Below are 14669 nucleotides of genomic sequence, written 5' to 3' on the forward strand. Positions count from 1 at the left end.
ATATATTGATTGACACGTATGTACACAGTAATAGAGGGGAAAAAAACTTAGGGACCATAATTAATCCACCCATAAATTATTTTAATAAAAATTAAAAATGTTTAGATACGGTATTAAAGAAAAAACTTAGATTATTAAGGAATCAATTAGTGATATTTATGTTTATAAATCCAAGGGGTTGAGAACAAAAGGAGGGCGGCCATGAAGCCGGAAACCTGGGTTGACTTGGTCTGAGATGTTTGCATATGGATTTTCGAAAACGATAGCACGACTTATCCGAACACTCAAAGAATAAACGAAACGCCCCTTGTTTAAAGTGTTGGACCACTCATTTCATTATTGCTTTATAAAAAGTTAACTCCATCACTTTTGAGTAGCATTTTTATGTCAGTTTTTAAATACGTAATTTTTTTATGTAAATGCGTAAATCTTTCCGCTAATTCGTACTTTTTATGTAAATACCTATTTTTTTTTCTTTGCTTTTTGTTTGAAAAATATGGTTTACGTTAAATGCATAAAACATTTACGTAAAGAATAACTAGTTTGGAAATTGACTTAAAATGTGACTAATTTATTATTTATTTTTATGAATAAATTAGAAACTAGGATTTCTAGTATCTTTTTCCTCTTTATAATGTTTTTGCTTTAAAAAAAACAAAGAAAGTATACTATAAATGGTGCTTGATAAAAGTTTACGTTTCCAAAAAAAATCACTTTATAAAAGTTTATTCGGTAATCATGATATTCAGATCAATTTATATATTTGGATTCAAATTCAGAGACAGATGAGATTTTTTTTATATATTTATAAACCTTAACTAGTATATCACAACCCAGATTCAATAGTTTAAAAAAGAAAAAGTAAATGTACTAACCATTTAATTTTAATAAATTACCTGTAAAAGAGAACTTTAAGTTTCGGTTTTAAATTCAGATATTTTTTTAATGTTGTTATACTTGTTGCGATTCAAAGACAGCAAGTAACGATAGAGAAGTAGGGATTTATCGAACAAACTACATCCCTTTATGTACGTCAGGAATCCATTAACGAGACGGGACACGGAAAAACTCAAATCCAGAAGAAAACAAGTTTTAATTTGTATTTACTCGTTGACTTCCATTTCAGACAATTAAAAAGGGATTATTTTTCCAATCTTTTAAAACATAATTAAATGAAAATTTTAATCCTCAATTATTTATTTAAATAACCTAAAAAAACAATCTTAATTAATTAATTCAAATCCATAAAAGACTTTGCTCCTTTTAATCCCTATTTACAAGTGGAAAACTCACGTGACCAACTTAACTATTCTTCAACGTTTTGTTAGAACACCAATTTGGATCCTTTTTTATTAAATGATGGAATTTATATATAAAATCTGCCATAAAAACGAATAAAAACAAAATGGAAAATGAATTATTTTTTCCACAAAAACAAAATATTCCAAAACTCAACAGCTGGCTTAGTGAGGTAAGACAACTTCGAATTGCCTTCGCCCTTATTTGCCTTCTTTATTTAATAAACTTCCCTTCCATCTCACAATTACCATACACGTCTTGATCATGGGTCGGATCGCTGTTATTCAAGTACTAGCTCTCTGCTCCATTCTTCTCATCTCCCTCCCAAACTTTGCTTCTGCTCAACTCAGACAGAATTACTACGCAAACATCTGCCCGAATGTCGAAACGATCGTTCGAAATGCGGTCCGGGCTAAGGTTCAACAAACTTTCGTCACCATTCCGGGAACTCTTCGGTTGTTCTTCCATGATTGCTTTGTGCAGGTTTGTTGATTTTGATTTGTCGTTGTTGGTGTATATATGCTTCGAGTTTGTATAATGTGTGTGGTGCTTCTGGGGTGGTTAAAAAATAGGGGTGTGATGCTTCGGTTATGATAGCATCTAGTGGATCCAACACGGCTGAGAAAGACCACCAGGATAATCTTTCGTTGGCTGGAGATGGATTTGATACAGTTGTCAAAGCGAAAGCTGCGGTTGATGCTGTTGCTAGTTGCAGAAATAAGGTGTCGTGTGCCGATATTCTCACCATGGCCACCCGAGATGTCGTCATGATGGTATCAACAATTTTATTTCCTGCAAATTTATACTGTACAAACATTAATAATACCTCGGATATTGATATTGACACATAATGAGTATTGAATAGTAGTAGTATTATGATCGATTAATGCATGATAATCTGCAAAATACGGTTCCCGGTTCCTATTTTCCGGAAAACTGGGTTCTTAGTTTCATCCTGCATGAAACTAATTAAAAACTGGGATTATATTTCTCTAAATGTTGTATCAAACGAAATATTTGAAAGAAAGGTACGTGTTTTCACATAAACAACCACTCTACTCTTTGGGGGCAGAGGTCAGGTTTGTGTACATCCCACTTCCGGGTGGGATATATTGGGCTCGTTTGGTTTAATTTTTCGGTCCATGATTCGGTCTTGGGCGGAAAGTTGAAAATACTGGAACCCTTTTGTTTCCATTCTTGGTTCTACCTTTTTGCAGGTTTTGGTTTCAATTTACTCCAGTTGGTCCTGGTACATTCCTATTCTGGAAAAATGCTCAGTTTTACTTACATGTAAACTGGTGTTTGCAGGCTGGGGGACCATCTTATCCGGTGGAGCTAGGAAGATTAGATGGGCTGAGTTCAACGGCAGCTAGTGTGGGTGGGAAGCTGCCCAAGCCGAACTTGAATTTGAATCAGCTTAACGCCATGTTTGCTGCTAATGGCTTAACCCAATCAGACATGATTGCTCTCTCAGGTAACAAGTTCCTATGAAATTACCATAAGATGTTTTCTATTGAGAATGCGTTATGGAAAACACTAAGCTAATTGCCATTTTCAGGTGCACACACTCTCGGATTTTCCCACTGTGACCAGTTTGCAAACAGGATATACAATTTCAGCAAGCAGAACGCTGTGGATCCGACTCTAAGCCCGAGCTACGCTACCCAATTGCAGCAACAGTGTCCAAAGAATGTTGACCCGAGGATAGCTATAAACATGGACCCCAATACACCAAGAACTTTTGACAATGTGTACTTCAAGAATCTGCAGCAAGGACAAGGACTGTTTACTTCTGATCAGGTTCTCTTCACTGACTCGAGATCAAAACCGACCGTGAACACATGGGCATCCAATGCACAAGCTTTCAATAACGCGTTCATCACAGCTATGACTAAACTAGGTCGGGTTGGGGTCAAGACAAGCAAAAATGGGAATATCAGGCTAGATTGCTCTAGGTTTAATTGACCTTAAATTCAATTTATTATTACCGAGCAAATTACATGAATTTTGAATTAACAATGAAAATATTTGGAAAAGCTAATGGCTAAAGAAGATGATCATATCTCCTCTGTTAACATAACGCTTTTTCCCATTTGGTTCTCACTTCTTTTCCGGGAGTATTACCACCTAGACTAGACAAAGCTTCATAGGTAACTTCAATGTTACAATAGACAATAAATAATAATAATTGTACAAAACTAAAAGAGCTGAACACAGTATTTACATGTTAAGCAATTTGCCTATATCGAAAGATGGTGTAAGAATTTTATCAGATTGTATGAACCTTATACACTAAAGAGAACAACCAATTTATAAGAAAAAACCATACAGCAAAAGGATAAATTGGAACCTGCTTTGTTGATCCCCAAAAAGTAGAATCGCCCACAAAAGTAAAAATGTTAACAGCAAAGGTGGTTGGAGGTATGAACTAGAGAACGAAGATTAAACGAGTTTAATGGTTTATAAGCATCAAGTATGCTCACACGTGAACAGTTTCGAAAGATAACTGAAGAAATGGTTGACTACAGAAATCAAACATGGTAAAGAGTTCGCAGCAAACGTAAGGCCAATCATGTAAAAGATCCAGAAAGTGTATATCACGTTACTAACTCTATAAGGAATAAGAAACAAAGACCATTATAAGTATATAGATGGTCCTTTGTCTCGATGACCTCTATATAAAAGACGACAGTGTAATCATGGATACTTGTAAAAATTAAATCATATAATAAGGGAAAGATTGATGATTATGTGTATCTGGTTTCATGGTGCGTTCACATATAGACATGAGGAATTCAATAACATAGCAGAAAAGCACAAAATAACGGCAAAACTCACTACATACCATGTTTCAAGGATAATGTAAAGGGAAACTCAAAGTAAAGTCATTAATCATTCTACAGGATCATAAAAAAAATTCAATTAGTGGTGTAAATAAAATAAAATAAAGATTAAGATAGAAAATTTCATACCTTTAAGAACTTGGTTGCATCTTATTGCTGCATATATACAAGAAGACAAAAACCCACCTGTCCATATTGTCTTACACTTCTATTTAAAGAAAAAAATTATACTTGCCAAATGAAAAACAGAAAGCACAAACTAAAAAAGAAATTTTTATTTACCTAAAAGCCACTTCATCTTGCCCACTCCAATCAACGATTCAAGAGTTACACGATTAACCAACCTTACTTGCAAGACCAAAGCTTTTTCTTGATTTGCAGTCTTGATAAGCTGCAATCTGTAAATCTTTGCAAAAGCGAAAAGGGATGACTACGCAAACCATTGGAAGTCTTTCCAACTTAAGAAAATCAATAATAATGTGTGGTGATGAGAAGGGTAGCAGTTACCTTAAAAGTTAATATTACGGATTGTTTTACCTAATTCGAGGGGGAAAGATTTAAGAAACATAGTGTTTATTCATAATAAAATCAAACAGTGAGAACAGATACCAGCACAGATCAATTAGATACAATCAAAGATAAAAAATAACCACCTAGAGAAGGGTGAAAATGATTACTAGGGAACACCTGCAGTCACATAAAAATTGGCCCAAAAGTACATATTATCTCATTAAATCTGTTAAAAGCATAGTAGTCAACAATATCAATCAAGAATTGTATTCAACCTCAGTTGGGCTGGTGGATCTGTCTCAAATGGAAACGGGTGATGACCAGTGAAGAGCTAACAAATTAACCGTAATATTAATAGCTCAGTAAACTCAAGAATATAAAGTTTATGGACAGATAGTAAACAAGAAAGTTGAGTAAGCTATAGATAACAATTGAAGAAGGCCACTAGGATATTTGAAGTGGCCAGAAATCTTACAAAAACATAACATTATACTTCAGTGGACAGCAGCCCTGTCCTGAAGAATCAGCACTGAGATGTATATACAACCTAATTGGTTTTCATCCAAAACTTTTCTTGTTTCCTACTCTTCAACCACACAAGGACTTGATGGTTTCCAGATTTGCTTTTAAAATCCAACATGGTATTACTCTGGCACATTATTAAGATTGCTGTCTAAACCAGCTGACTGTTCAAAGGCAAACAAACAAATCTTCTCAAGTTTTTTAGGCCAATCTTCTCCAAGTATCTTGGGGTTGGTCTCTGTTGCCACCCGAAAATCTAACATTGATGTTGTGAATCTTCTGCTTGGCTTGTGTGTAGACCTTGAGCCAGCTAACTCCAGACTTAGTTTTATAACCCTCTTCAAATAAGAATCCAGTCCACTATTCAATAGATTGACAGAATCCATAGATACATCCAAACCCTCCATTTTCAACTTCTTCTTCAATCTGTTCTCCAAAGACTTAGTAGGCGGCAACTGACCACTGTAATGACAAGTCTCGGAGTGATAAGCGGAACTTGAAACATTAGAAAACACTTTTCGTGTTTCCTTTGCATGTATTCTAATGCCAAATGGAGCTGTAACCGAGATTCTTCTATTAATAGTGGTGCTTAATGCATCCTGCTCAACTTCTTCCCCATCTTCCACAGAATTAACTTCAATCGGTGGCTTGCTACCTAAAGAAATTAGATCGGTAGCACTTTGTTGTTCTTGAACCTTTGTCGTTGCCAAATCTTCAGTCCTATGAGTCTTCTCATTAAGTCCAAGAGGACTCGGTCTATCTTTAAACTTTCTTTCACGTAGATTCGGAGTCCTTCCTTTTCTGGGAGACTGAGGGAATACTTCTCTGCAGAGAGACTGAAGGCCATTTCTTGCATCTATGACGTTAGGATCTTTCAAAGCCACTGGAGTGTCCCGTTTGACTTGCTTCGGAGGCGGTGTCTTGGAAACAGTGGCATTTTTTACAATTGCCCGTATAAGTTCATTGTGATGACGAACATTCTCTCTACCAATCAAACGGATGCAAAGCTTATCAAATTCTGATTTTCCGAGCTTAAGACTCAAATATCTTGTAAGCAGATTGAAGTACTTCTCCGCCTTTTGTGCACCAAGCCTCCTTTCCATCTGAACTTTCAACTCAAAAGTATCAATTCTAGAACAATGCCGAACGGCTGGCATTTTTGTTATTTCTTCAATATCCCACAATCATCAAAACATCTTCACTCATTTAAGAGAAAGAGAATATTTCCCAAAATAAATCACCACCCACATCCCCAAAAAAAGTAAACTTTGCACTTTGACTCCAGTAAGCAAAAGTCAACTGTACTATCTAGTTAGAATCTGTCTGGCCTGTGAATTTCTGCGAAAGACAACGAAATCTACATAAAATCAACTTAATAAAAAACACTGAATCGAATTCATCATCCAATCTTATTAATCGTGCCACAATATAACAAATCATACAATTGGGGAGTGCCTGCCAGATTCAATCAACTTAAAATCAAACTAACCAAGAATCAAACAAATAACAGTTACAAGCAAAGACACAAACCCCATGATCGAATGTCATTCCAGAAACGCGAATTGAAGAAAAAAATCGAGCAATGGAACGGAAGTTAAGATTCGATAAAACTAAAATTAAAAAAAAAAAAAACAAAAAACAGTAAGCTGACCTGATTAATCAAATAAGGAAGTTGACTTTGGAGTTGAATTTTACAGAAATTGAAATGGATCAGAAAGACGTGATTGATCGAGCGAGCGAGCGAGGTTAGTAGCTGGCGAGAGAGATTAGGGCTCGTAAGTGTGTTGGGGTTTTTTTTGGAAGCTTCTTTTGGAGGGCCAGAGACACGTGCGGGTTTTACAAGTGTCAAGTTGTGAGTGGACGTCGGTTTTTGATCGGAATAACAAAGTCAGCACCTTGGGTTTAAGCTGCTCACTATTTCTGTAACACGTACGACGTCAAATTAAATCAAAGTCATAAAAAGGTGTTGATAAACATAAAAACTAATTTTTTTTGTTCATTTTATATTGTAAAAATAATAATAATGTATGTGAACAAAATAACGTTGTTTTACATTTTAATTACTTTTAATATATATTTTTCCTATTTTTGTTTTATATTATGAAATAGTATTGTATTATGTCACATGTATTATTTTATAATATAAATCAATATATGATCGGTGTTTATCATAGTTCTCAATTTTTTTATAGTTATTATTTTTTATATCTATCAGTCAATTTGAAATTTTAGTATGTCATGACATGGTAATGGATATTATCAGTGAATAAATGATCAATATTACAGAAACTGGCCTAGAAATGTGTTAGGTTACTGTTCGCATAGATGACAAAACATGTCAAGTATGTTGAACTTGAGCCTGAACAAGATTTCATATGTTGTGTAGCCGAGCTCGCAAAGACAAAGTGGGGTCCAATTTTAAGCTCGTTAGCTAAGTTGTGCTGGGTAGGCAATGCAAGTTCATAAGTCGAATGTGTAGTCATGTTGACCGGTTTATGCGAGTCCAACCATGTAAGTTGTTGAACTTGTCAAAATGTATGTGAGCTCATAAATGACTTTAAGGTCGCACGAGAATTGTCTAGCTCCATATTGGTACAACAACGAATTAGAACATATTTAATCAAAGGATATATGATAAAGTCAGCATATATTTATAAAAACACATGTTATTTAATTTTGAATTCTATTTTTATTATGGAAGTACATATGCTAATAACAGTATGTAATAAACAACCATGTATTTTTAAAACATGTTAATGTTGGTAGTACTTTATCCATATTCGATTAAAAGGGAACAACAACTTGATTCACAAATGTTAACAAAAAAAAAATTACACGTAAATATAATGTCTAGAAATAATAACTAGATCATCGCCTTTAAACTTTGGCTCCTCGAAACCTAACACCCTTGTATTTGGGATCCCTTGTCATCTTTGCAAAGGCAGACCTATAAATTTTTCTGATTGATGACATAATTTAACTATAAAAAACGAAATTATGAATATTTTTCAAAAAATAATCATTGGTCTATTGTTTAGTTATTTACTTTTCGTATGTGATGTCTTGTGTTGGAGCTTTTTTTTTTTTGCAATTTTTTTCATAAACGTAATAAACCTGGAATTAACAGTTAAAAACTAATAAAATGATTGAAACGGATTTGAACCCGTGCCTGGGATGAGAGAAAAGTCGTCCAAACCAACTCTGTCAAACACAAGTATGCCTTATTATTGCAGTTTTTAAAATATATGTTTAGTGACACCCAACATTATAACACGATTGTATATTTTACAAGCCTAATTTTTTTAACTTACAACGGAGAAACATAACAATATTATGTGTCATTGTCTCTAATAAATTGGATCCGCCCTTGTTTATAAGGCCTGACCTTTTTTCTTATAAAATTCAACATATTTAAGAAGAAAGATTAAAAAACAATGTTGTTGCCTTTGTTTAAAAATGAATATATAATTTCTTTTTTTAATTAACCTGGATATCTAACTTGTTATACGAGTTGACTCGTCTTAGGGCGACTACCCGCTTCGTGGGTAGCCGGGAGTCACCGCATTTGAATCTCAATGGTCATAAGAGAATTTTTGTTCCTCCTCGAATTCGAACTTGAGACCGTCAGACACTTTTGACTTTCAAGTACACACTCAAACCAATCGAACACCACACTTTGGTTAAATCTGTAATTGTTATGCATATCACAAGAAGAATAAACGGCAATGTAACTGGTTTTCTACTTATGTCATAAAAATCATTGAATGAATAAGAAAATAATTTTAGGAAATCCAAATCTAATTTGTAAACTTGATTTTTAATGTTTTGCTATAAAAATATACAAAATTACATGATTTTATTAATAATCACATGAGTGTCACAACTCACAAGATCAATAGTCTAAATTCAAAAAAATAGAATTTTTATTTTTTAGAATCAAACAGGAACTCTGTCAAATACATTTTTATCCCATTATTTAAGACATATCACAAATACTATTACACCACGATACCTTTTAAACAAAAAAGAAATGCTTTCATCTCGTGAAGTGCAATAAACAAGAGCTTTAAATTCAAGCCGACCACGTAGGTCTTTGATTGATTCACAGGATTTTTATGGAATCTGAAATAAGTTGGGATGATTACTTCCGTTGATCAAATTTCATTCAGCTATCTCGTTTTCACATGAAATGAACTTAAATTACATAGGTTACAGCCTTGATGTATTTATATTGTCATTAATTTTATCATTATATTATATTTATAATTTGAGCAAGAAATTATGAACATATGCTATTTTGGTCATTTCTTATTATTTCATTTCGATGCCGAAATTATATTCTACTAACCAAATATACAAATTCCAATTCCTGCTGATCAGATACTTACTCAAACTTCATTAAATTTTATTCCAATTCCTTCAAATTCTTTCTCTTAGTAAACTTCGATTCCACCAAATTTCATTATATAAACTGATGTCGATTTAATTATTTAAAAATGACAAATTAATAATCAAATTCAACCATTTTGTTTTTGAACCTCTGGAGTCTGGTCCATTCGGCAGACTAATGGGTCATCACCATATATTGGGCTTAACTTCGTTTAAATCACTACCAATTTCATAGGTTAATGGACCGTGATAAAAATTTAGTCTTAGAAATTGAAACTACGTGTAAAACGCTAAAATGGAACCTGTGGCCCATTTCGCAAGTTAATAGGCTTAAATACTGCATAAAAAATTAATGGACCATGATAGAGATAGTCAATTTGGGTTCCGCTTGGTCTCGAACCGGGGTCTGGTTCGTCATGGTCATGGGACCAATTTGGACCGACCTGCCTTGAACTAGAGCCGATTTTTGACTATCTAGACAATGGCTCTACGGTTGTTATTTACATTTTCTAATTGTTACTAAAACAAATGATATAAAATAATGTGGCTACAGTGTAAGGAGCTCACCACATGTAGGGTATAAAATCATATATAGTGATACTGTATAAAGAATAAATGATCATATGTTCAAATTTAAATGGAAGAATTTTACAACTTCGTTTTTAATCGTAAATCTGTGAGTGCTTCTATGTGTGTGAATCCATGATTTTGTGAGTGAGCTAGTTATGTAAATAGTGTAAAACCAAAAGTGTGAAATACACAAGGTAAACAAAATTTAAAACAATAAGAAAAATTAAAATAAAACAGCTATGCTTATTAAAAAAAAAATCTTTGTCACATGGCATCTTTTATGAGCCATCTTTTACAAGTTTACTAGGGGTGGCAATTTTGTACCAAACTAAATCAGCGAACATGTGTACCAGACAATGACGGATCTAGGAATTTAATGAGGTGGAGGCGCGTTGGATGGGACTTGAGGAAGGGAAGCATATAGGCATATGGGACTGGGGGAAAACCATATAAAACGAGGGTGGAAATAGAAAATTTAAGCTAGTCAACAAAGGTTTTTGATTTTTAACTGAGGGCCTTCCCTCCCTCCAGTGTTTAAAGCTTGGATCTGCCCTTGGTATCAGCCCTACCAATTATAGCTGATTGGTAGACAGTATTGGCAGAAAAAAGTCGGTACTGTACCAAGTCCACCCCTAGGGTTTACCGTGACATCATAAACGTGTCTTGTGTCATGACCCCTACCACGACGTGTCGTTTAAAACACTGATAAAGCAGTCATATTAACCGAAGCAAAAATCTTAATAAAAGATGTCTACTACATACTATTTTGATTATTAAAAATGTTAATTGATAAGGTAATTGATGGTGATAATTTTTGCTTACAGGTTTTATTCTCTAATAATTTGATGAGCGTACCTTTAATCAGTTGTTTAATAAATATATAATATATAATATTAATTTGTTTTTTCAATAATGAGGCCTAAGAAAAATATAATAATATCGGGAATAAAAACGAAAGGGAAAAAAAGCGGCCCTATCAGCAATTGAACCAAGAAGCTTGGAAATGAAAGGACCCGTTTTGGGCTTTATTCCAACAACCATGCATGTTTAAATGAAAATGAATACTGATGTACCATTTATTTGTTTTATTTTTTGTTATTATTTTTATTGTTATTTATAATATATGATCATAATTCACTGACACCCATGATGGCACATGTACATGGCAATTGGTAAATTTTTATTATTATTAACTTCGATATCCAACTCGCTTTGCGAGTCGACTAATCTTAAGATGATCACCTGTTTTGCAGATATCTCGGAGTTACCGTATTTGAACTTTCATGACCACAAGAAGATTTTTATACCTTCTTGGATTTGAACTTGGGACCTCCTGATATTTTTGATATTTGGAGCCAAACTCAAACCAATCAGACACCACTTTTGTGGTTATTTAATTTTAGAGCGAGTAGAAGCGTATTTTCTTTCAAACTTAATAAATAATTAGTTTAATTGATTAAATTATATTAAAGTGTTTGATTTTAACTTAATATATTAAGTTATTATATCATTAAGTTAGTTTTTTTTTTTCCAAAATTACACATGTCCTACAATTTTTAATCATGCATTTTATTAAGAAAATATATAGTTTATTCACATTCATCAATTAAAAACAGTATTCAAACAATAATATTTTATTGTTTTAAATGAATTTATATTATTGTTTATTATATTATAATCTTGTTGAATTTAAATTATTATGTTATTTTAATTATTTATCAAACACTTTATTTTTATTTAAAACATTAGATAAAAATGGTAATTTTTGTTACTTTAAATATTTATCAAATATCTTATTTTTCATTCAACATTTATGAGACAAGGTTAGAATGATAATTTTTATTATTCACATTATTTATTAAGAACAAAAATCAAACAATAATTTATCTTAATTTATTAAGAGACAACTTAATACATCCAGGACTTAATGGATAAAAAATCAAACAACTACTTAATATGGTTAATGGATGGTTAACTTAATATGTTAAGTTATATTAAAATGCTTGATTTTAAATTAATACTAAGAGATGGACTTAATATGGTAAGTTAGCTCACCTTATCTTAAATCTTAATGTATAAGATATGTTCTTTCACAAAATTATCCTACGCTTACAAATTTTAATCTCACATCTCATTAAAAAAATAAATAGTTTACCAACAAACGTATAAATTAATAATTGTGATCAAAGAATCATATCTAATTATTTTAAATATATTTTAAGCTATTAAGTTTTGTGTTATGAAGTTGTTAACTTTATCTATACTATATCATAAAGCATTTGATACAAACCCATTAAAAACAATCTTTTATATATGAAGTGCTGCTGAATGATGCATATTACTTAAAATTCAAGATTAAAAATAAATTGTGTATAAGTACAACTTATTAAACTTCATATTGAAATTCATGTAACTAACTGTAGATAAATATAATCAAATACAAAATAAATTCTCATTTTAAATATAATTAGGATAATTATTGAGTTCTAACAGAATACTTAGTTGTTATCTTTATAAAAATTATATTATTAAACCAAATATAAATTATCTCGTCATTAAACCTAAATTAAATTATAATAAAAATTTGAATTAAAGAAATACACAAAAAAATGAGAACTTTTATATATCTTTTTAATTTTTATGATATCTTTAGATTTATATTTTATTAAGAAAAACATTATTGTTTTGCTCAAAACCACATAAATTCGTATTATAACATCGACATAGACCAAAAAATTAAAATGAAACATTGAAATCGAGATAATTCTAGATGCATTTCGCGAGTACCCTTCTAATATTATTCTAAAGAATTCATATCATATTATTTTATTTTGTAATTTGAATATTTATTATACAATTTATTTCATTCAACACTTATGTAAATAAAAGATTAAAATGATAATTTTTATTATTTAGACTATTTATCTTAAATTATTAAGACATATTAATAAATTCAAAACTTAACAAATAAATAAATAAAAATTAAACACCCTTTGAATTTACAAAACTATAATCAAGACTCTAAATTTTATTGTATGCTTGTTAAGAACTTGTACACCAAAATATATAATGAACCCTGACCCTTATAATATTGGTAACAAGACTATACATTAAAGTTTCGTCATTGTAGTAAGCAAAAATGACCAGATTTTGTGTCTCTCTCTAACGACTGTTAAGAAAAACCTGTTAGATGAGGGGCATTTTAGTCAAAATCTCTAAAAAAGCTACATCCAAGTACTCTATTTTAGATATTATATTTCTAAACTGTTCCAACATTAATTATAGAGTTAAATGTAAACTTGATCTTTGTGGTTTACATAAATTAACGAGTAAGGTCTATGAAAAGAATTATCGATGAGGGTCGTCCCTATAGTTTCATTTTTTTATAATTGATATAGTCCCTCCTACTAACTCCTTCGATTAAGTTTCCGTTAGTGAAGGACAATTTTGTCTATTCACCCTCCTCTCTCTCTCTCTCTCTCCCTCCCCCTCGACTTTCATTTTTAATAACAAATTTGATCCATCGATTTTTTTTTTTTGCAATATATTTGTTCCTTCAAACTATTTTTTCATTATTACAACATATTTGGTCCAGCAAACAGTTAAAAGGAAGGGACCAATTTCGTTACAAAAGTAAAAAGTAGCTTCAGAGGGCAAATATGTTATGATAATGAAAAATAGTTTGAGGAGCAAAAATTTTATAAAATAAAAAGTAGTTTGAATGATCAAATCCGTTACTAAAAATGAAAATCGAGGGAGATGATCTGAGGATGGTGAATAGACAAAATTGTTCCTCACCAATAGAAAGTTAACTAAATGAGTTAGTAAGAGAGACCATATATGTTATAAAAACGAAATTATAATGATGTTTTTGGTTAATAGTTTTTTTCAAAAACTTTATTCGTTAATTTATGTAAGCCACAGGGACCAAATTTGCATTTAACTCTTAATAATATTATTAAAAAGTTGAATACATTTTATATAACATTTAATTTCGATATTTTTGTATGAAATATATAATATATATATATATATATATATATATATATACGACAAATGCAACAAATAAACTCACACATTCTCTTCACCTATGATGAGGTTTGAACCCTTGACTTTCTAGGAGGCCAAAATGCTACAATACCACTAGGCCAAATATTAGAGATTTTTGTAAGAAAGGATTAAATATTAGAGATTTTTGTAAATTTAAAAATTCTATTTGTCATTTCTATTTTAACATAAAACTATATATATATATATATATATATATATATACTAGAAGGGTACTCACGCAATGCAGCAAGATACATTTCGATTTTAATGTTTTATTTTATTATTTGTTTATGTCGATGTTATAATACGATTTTATGTGTTTTTAAAAAATCAATAATGATTTTATTTTTAAATAAAATATAAATTTGAAAATATCATAAAAATTTGAAAAAAATTATATCAATGTTAATATCAAATCAACTATTTAAAAGTTCCTTTTTTTTATGTAATTTCTTTAATTTTTAATATAATTTAATTTAAGTTTAA

At 31.3% G+C, this 14669-nt stretch overlaps 2 protein-coding genes across 2 annotated transcripts; one reads left to right on the top strand and one right to left on the bottom strand.

Annotated features, from left to right (window-relative positions):
• The first annotated feature begins 1530 nt into the window (after positions 1–1530).
• LOC112512010 (peroxidase 51-like) lies at positions 1531–3402 on the top strand. The gene is made up of 4 exons (XM_025117786.1): positions 1531–1782; positions 1872–2072; positions 2608–2773; positions 2858–3402. Exons 1-4 carry the CDS (start codon positions 1564–1566, stop codon positions 3262–3264), a joined length of 993 nt encoding a protein of 330 aa, XP_024973554.1. The 5' UTR covers positions 1531–1563; the 3' UTR covers positions 3265–3402.
• A 1582-nt stretch (positions 3403–4984) lies between these two features.
• LOC112522682 lies at positions 4985–6957 on the bottom strand. Its single transcript, XM_025131973.1, has 2 exons — positions 6826–6957; positions 4985–6512 (listed from the first exon to the last, which is right to left on the bottom strand). The coding sequence occupies exon 2, from the start codon at positions 6329–6331 to the stop codon at positions 5297–5299; it is 1035 nt and encodes a 344-aa protein (XP_024987741.1). The 5' UTR covers positions 6332–6512; positions 6826–6957; the 3' UTR covers positions 4985–5296.
• Between the last annotated feature and the right edge of the window lie 7712 nt (positions 6958–14669).

This window comes from Cynara cardunculus (assembly GCF_001531365.2).
Source record: "Cynara cardunculus var. scolymus isolate 2C chromosome LG 1, CcrdV1, whole genome shotgun sequence".
Lineage (NCBI taxonomy): Eukaryota > Viridiplantae > Streptophyta > Magnoliopsida > Asterales > Asteraceae > Cynara > Cynara cardunculus.

Bases quoted from the DNA above. Each gene is read 5' to 3' on its own strand.
- LOC112512010 (XM_025117786.1), top strand. From the start codon at position 1,564: ATGGGTCGGATCGCTGTTATTCAAGTACTAGCTCTCTGCTCCATTCTT. The intron at 1,783-1,871 runs GTTTGTTGATTT...GTTAAAAAATAG, and splicing joins TCCATGATTGCTTTGTGCAG to GGGTGTGATGCTTCGGTTAT. The intron at 2,073-2,607 runs GTATCAACAATT...TGGTGTTTGCAG, and splicing joins CCCGAGATGTCGTCATGATG to GCTGGGGGACCATCTTATCC.
- LOC112522682 (XM_025131973.1), bottom strand. From the start codon at position 6,331: ATGCCAGCCGTTCGGCATTGTTCTAGAATTGATACTTTTGAGTTGAAA.